The 6,467-nt window shown below is 34.0% G+C and overlaps 1 protein-coding gene across 4 annotated transcripts; it reads left to right on the forward strand.

Moving 5' to 3' along the window:
* The first annotated feature begins 1,434 nt into the window (after window positions 1-1,434).
* Window positions 1,435-6,158, forward strand: LOC146915051 (uncharacterized). 4 transcript variants are annotated; one of them, XM_085717612.1, is made up of 4 exons: window positions 1,435-1,704; window positions 3,459-3,924; window positions 5,290-5,534; window positions 5,667-6,158. In XM_085717612.1, the coding sequence occupies exons 2-4, from the start codon at window positions 3,476-3,478 to the stop codon at window positions 5,897-5,899; spliced, it is 927 nt and encodes a 308-aa protein (XP_085573738.1). In that variant the 5' UTR covers window positions 1,435-1,704; window positions 3,459-3,475; the 3' UTR covers window positions 5,900-6,158. The 4 variants fall into 4 exon arrangements, with proteins under 4 accessions (XP_085573738.1, XP_085573736.1, XP_085573737.1 ...); XM_085717610.1 differs by having other exon boundaries at window positions 1,447-2,193; XM_085717611.1 differs by lacking the exon at window positions 1,435-1,704 and adding an exon at window positions 1,999-2,269.
* The last annotated feature ends 309 nt before the right edge of the window (window positions 6,159-6,467 follow it).

A 6,467-nucleotide genomic window follows, 5' to 3' on the forward strand; every position in this document is an offset into this window, starting at 1 on the left:
GTTAGCAACCTGTATACCAAGTCAAATTTCATTTAGCCACTTTTCACTAAGGCATTAAAATAAAAGATTTTACCAAAATTAAATTAAATATTCCAATTAAAAGGCCAAAGAAAATATACTTTATTTTACAATAACAAGTACTTTTGAAATATCCAAAAAAATACAACAGGAAACACTTAGGAGCTGTTGGCATAGTTGGAATTGATAACACGTGCGATAGATAACTACTGGAGGATCCGGGAGATACATACCGTATGGTGAGTTCCGATACTTAACTCCCAAAATCATCATTATATATGACAAATTATATTTTTTTAAGTAGTTATTTCATAGTTTGCTTTCAACTTTAATATACTTTTAAACCTTGCGATTTTGGACGATTTTTTGTGTTTTCATCACAAATTCACAATCAATAGAACAACGAGCGTCAATCTTCACTCAATTACGATCAATTTGCAGGTAAATCTTACTTCTCCCTCTCACATTCATTTTCTACATAAATTTATGATTTTATGTCATTTACAGCCACTGGTAGTTACATACCAAGATATTCGGTAATTATAAACCAAAGGAAATATTTTAATTTTTTTTGGATTTATTTACATATTTGTTAGTATTGTAATGATTTTGGTTTACACTGTATTGCTTTTTCTTAGACATTTGTTTAAACCATAATATTTTTTTTTAAAAGTTAAAGTGTGGATCGACCGTGTAATGCATTTTGGTAACCCAACAATTTTTTTTTTGACAAAGGTAACCCAACAGCTAACATGGTTAAATCCACTCATGGTACATTGAAAGAATATTTACAGGATAGTAACAGTGATTTGGTATAATATTCACTAGACAAACAAATGCATAATCATGATTATTGAATCAAAAACCACAAAATATTTTCACTATTCATAAAAAACAAAAACTACACTAAAATTGCAAAAATTAAATAATTTTAGAGTTATTAGAACTTACTTGTTGTGGTGTAGATGAATTGAGGATAAAGCTTAAAAGAATGGGGAATGTTTAGTTGGAGATAGAAACTCAATGAATAAATGGTTTGGAGAGCAAAAGGGTTGGTTTTGGAAGAGCTTTATCTTGATTGCTTATGATATTTTTTGTGGGTCCAAACTACCACATTGTATCTAAGCAATCTCTAAGCAATTTTAACCATTTTTACTCCAATGGTGATCCCAATAAGCAACCTATACTTGACCCCTTCAATTTATATATTTTTATTTCACTTAATTTTATTCAAATTTAAATATTAATTCAATTAATTTTGTTAGTATGTAGAAATATAAATAAAAAAGAAACTTAGACATTTTTGTTAGTATGTAGAAATATACATAAAAAAAATTAAACCCTTCAAAAATAAAAAACATAAACAACTGTAGGACATCATTTTCTATAATAAAAAAATAAATAAATTTCTATCGCAATATTTCCATGGATTACTCTAGAAACACAAGCAGCTTGACACAATCTTTTTTCTTTCTGTGGAGAAACACACAGTCAAAAACACTCCCACACTCTCACCATAATCAAACCCACACTCCTCTCTTCTTCTTCTTAATCAATTTTTGAAGCTCTTACCACAAAATAAACACTCTCAAATCTTAAGTCTAAACACTCTCCACATAGCTTCTTTTGTCTGGATATATAGTCTCAAATCTCAACATCACACCTCCGGATGCTTCAGTTACTAAGGTTAAATTCATAATTTCAGGGGGCCTAAAAGGATGAATTCTGCTCTTTTCCCAACATATTTTACTCGCGCTCAACTGAATTTCCCAAAATACCCATACGTGAGTTAACCCACGCAAGTGTTAATTCCATCGTGAGTTAAGTTACGTAGATTTTAACACTTTCGTTACTTAGCTAACGCAGATGTATTTTCGGTATTTCAGTTGGACGTGAGCAAAATGTGTTTGGAGAAGAGCATAATTCTAAAAGGATGGGTGTGGGTGGGGGCTAAAAGGAAACATTCCTTCTTTTTTCTTCTATGAAAGCATTCCACTTCCAACAAAAAGCCCATGATGTCAAACAAAACCAAACGGTTTTTCTAATTTAACAAAACCCTTAAACCACAGAATTCAGTAACCTCCCATCAAATCTGCCGTTGTCTTTTTGAACTCAACTGACTGGCTACTAACCGCAGTCAGAGTTCTTCGTCAGACGCAACAGAGAGCTGCCCAGGTTCCATTTTTTTGCATTTTCCTTTCCCTCTTCTATATAGCTCGTTGATGCGACTCTGTGCATGTTTGAATTGACGGTGAGTTTGACAGAATCACAATGCAGAGATACTTCCGTAAGTATACTCGTATTTAGTTGATAGATTATTGAAATTTTGCTATGAAAAGAGTTAGAGTACACGTATTTAGTTATACTCGCTCAAGCAAATATTCATTTATCATATTCATTGAAATATAATAATTGATGTATTTGATTTATAACTGGTTATTCAATTAATTTGAAAAAAAGAATTTGCTTATAATAATGATCGAATGAAGCATCTGTTGCAATTGTAAACAAAAAGTAGAGATTCAGAATCTAAATTAACTCTTAAGCTTGATTATATACTATGAATAACGGACACTCCTCGGATTAGACGTGTCCCGGTGTTGAACACGTGTTGGACACGACACCAACACTTGTAATTACACTTAATTATGTGATTTTTTCAATTGAATAGTTGTGTCGCGTGTCAGTGTTCGTGTCGTGTATGGTGTCCGTGTCCATATCCTTGCTTCATAGATTATATATATATAATTTTTTTTTGTTGCATTTCCCTTCCCCTCTCCTATATCGCTTGTTGATGTGATTCTATGCATGTTTGAATTGATGGTGGGTTTGACAAAATCATAGTGCAAGATGCGTCACAGCACTATTAGGAAAAAACTGGTGGGATTTACTTATTTGAGTTTATATACTGATATAAACACTTGTGACACTGATTGGGAAATCTTAGGAAAACAACTTATGATTGGTTTATGTTAGAACATTTTGGCGTAATTTGATCCATGTAGTATAGCCGGCTCCACTTTGTGAGATAAGACGGTTGATTTTGTTGTTGTACATGTTCATAAGTTACATAAGTTGTTTTCAACTTATTTCCATAAACTCTCCAAGATAGCTCATGAAAATGACTTATAGATTCTACTAACAGTTTGACATTGTTTTATCGTGTTTTATAGAAATAGCTTATGCATAAGCGCTTCTGCTATAAGCTGCCAAATATCAATTTCTAGTTATTACACAGGTTTCATGGTTTTTTCAATTTTTGGGTTGCAAAATCACTGAATCTTACTAACTGATAACCTTCAAGAAGATTCTAGAAACAATGATAGTCTCAGAATCTAATTAACTGATAAGCTATTAGAAACTTCTAGATTATCTTCAATCAATTTCTAGTTTCTAGTTATTACAGATGTTTCATTGTTTTCTCTGTTTTCGGGTTGCAGGTACTTGTTTATTGAAAATGTTGGCTATCGATTCTACAAGAAAGATATCATTTAATAGAACAATTAGTAACGGTGATTTGGCAATTGTTTATGAAAGGCATGACAACATGAAGCCAGTAACGGTATCTGAGGGATCGGTTTTACAGAATCGATTCGGTGTTTTTAAACATTCAGATTGGATAGGAAAGTCATTTGGGTCTAAAGTATTCAACAATAAGGGCGGTTTTGTTTACTTATTAGCTCCTACTCCTGAATTGTGGACTTTAGTTTTAAGCCACAGGACACAGATTCTATATATTGCAGATATCAGCTTCATTGTTATGTATTTGGAGATTGTTCCTGGTTGCGTCGTTCTTGAATCTGGTACTGGAAGTGGGTCTTTAACTACTTCACTTGCAAGGGCAGTTGCTCCTACAGGACATGTTTATACGTTTGATTTTCACGAACAAAGATCTGGATCAGCTAGGTAATACTGCACTTGTCTTTCTCTGACGATATTTGATATACATGTGCTTATCTTTAGGCAATGTTGTATGTGTTATTTTCTAGTGTTGTCAACTATTGGCTCTATAGCATAGTGGATTTTGATGAATCCGCTAAAAAAACTGCAACACTATCATAGTTTTGCCGTAATTCTAGTTTTTTGGTAGTTGATGTAGCAACAATAGCAGAAAAAAGAGACTTTTAGGCAGTGTTGTCAATTGTGGAAGGCTAAAAATCTGTCATACAAACACGCCATTACCGCCTGAAAAACGTATTTTTGGTGAAACTGGGTCCTGGACCCAACCCGTGAACCCGGAATTTCAAGGAAGATAACCTGAATCAATGAATTGCAAGATTCCGCCGTACCTGCAATTTTCTGCGGTGATCCTGGCCGCACCCACCAAATTCTGATTCCGACCATACTCCAGCATGCCAAGGGGTAGCAAAATCATACGATCCCGTGAGTTTGATCGCGATTTTGACTTCCTTGGCCATGACGGGCATCCCTTCATAAATTTGCTGTGGCGGGCGTAAAAAAATCTGCCTCACTATTCCACCGTGGCCACCATTTGTGAAGGGCATGTTTATACATTTGATTTCCATGAGCATAGGGCTGGATCAGCTATGTAATACTACACCAGCTAGGTGCTGCACCTGACTTCCTCTGTTGTTTGATACATGTGTGTTTATCTATAGCAAATGTCGAGAATGATTTTTTCAATAGCGGCACTATAGTGCTATCACATGGTGGATTTTGATGAGTCCACTATGAAAACCGTGGCGCTATCCCAGTTTCGCTATCAGGACAGTAGCGGCTGCTATTAAAGTTTTGCTGGCTGATATACGAACTATATTGGGAATTTTTTTCTTTTTTTTAAAAATAATAATAAAATTGAAGATCTGCATGTGTGCCCAACGTGGCTTATTTTTACAATGAAAAAACTTAGGAGTCAGTGAATATTACTCCTGTATTCACCGTAATACAATATATAAGTTATGTTCTACTTCCATTCCCTTTTTATTTGCATGCAGGGTGCCTTGTTTTATATATAATTGACTTATTTCAACTGTTATGCGGTTTCTGCTATTTGCCCGAAACACTATCTTCTATTTCACATAGCGGATTTTCCGTAATATGCTATTGATGACACTTTCATGGCTTTGCATTATATTATGTTCTCTTTCTCTAGTAATTGCAAGTAATATTATTGGTGATCTAATACCCTAATGTTCAGAATGTCAACGCTCAAGTTCAAATTTATTTAACTGTACTCAATGGGGTGATAAACTTGAGATGTTCAGTGTAAAGGTAAATTACAAATATGTATACTTGTTTTTCTCCTTGTAGGGATGACTTTGAGAGGATTGGTATAAGCAACTTAGTCACTGCGGGAGTGAGGGACATTCAAGGTGAGGGTTTTCCTGAAGAGTTTGCTGGCTTGGCTGATGCAGTTTTTTTGGATCTACCTCAACCTTGGCTAGCTATTCCTTCAGCTGCAAAAATGTTACGATATGACGGCACTTTATGTTCTTTCTCCCCGTGTATTGAACAAGTACAACGATCATGTGAAACAATGCAATCCAACTTCACCGGTACTTTCCCGATTTTCCTCTTTTATACGTATCTTATTTTTGCTCTCTCTCACACGTAGTAGTTATGCAACTAATGGTAATTTTATTCAAGCACTGACAAAACTCCTTTGTAAATGTTTGTTTATGTGAAAGATATAAGGACTTTTGAGGTACTCCTACGGACATACGAAGTTCGAGAAGGGAAAATGGAAAGCTCTGAGATTGACGGTAATGACGGCTCTAATGGTTCTCTTCCTTGCAAGAGGAGGCAACGTTCAGATGGAGCTAGCGTGGTGAGCTATTCTAATTCTTCTTCTGTTATGGCTAGACCATGTGGTGAAGCTAGAGGTCACACTGGTTATTTGACATTTGCAAGACTTAATTAAATGTCTGTCATCAAGATTATTATTGTAATTTTATGATCTATTCAATTTTGACCTCATACAACAGTTTATTTTTATCTTAATTCACAACAATCATGTGGAAGGTTTCTGGTATTTGTAATCTCCATATAGGAAATTCATGTTTGGACAATGTCTTTTTTTTTGTTTGTTTTATAATTAAAATATTTGATAATTCTGTATTACAGTCACTGGATGAAGAGGTTTGATTTAATGGGTGGAGATAATGTGATTTTAGTCAAAAGCTTTTCATCTTTATGTTACAATAAAGTTTTTTATGTTCTATGTAATTTCACCGTAATTAGGATCTTTGACCTCAATAGGCGTTCAAAGTATTCCACAGCGTAGGCTCTGAGTCTACCATAAGACTAATTATCGAGTTGGCAACCAAACATACATCTATTTTTTTTTTATTTTTTTTTATTAGGGTTCATGTTGCTATGTTTTTAGCAATTTATTTTTAAATGAAATTGCAAATATTATTTAAAATGGAAACGTAGTTTGTTTATAAAACTTTTATTATGTTAAAAACTAATATTATCACAATAATGAC

The sequence above is a fragment of the Medicago sativa genome, chromosome 6 (genome assembly GCF_051527215.1).
Source record: "Medicago sativa cultivar Bolivia chromosome 6, Bolivia_mono, whole genome shotgun sequence".
NCBI lineage: Eukaryota > Viridiplantae > Streptophyta > Magnoliopsida > Fabales > Fabaceae > Medicago > Medicago sativa.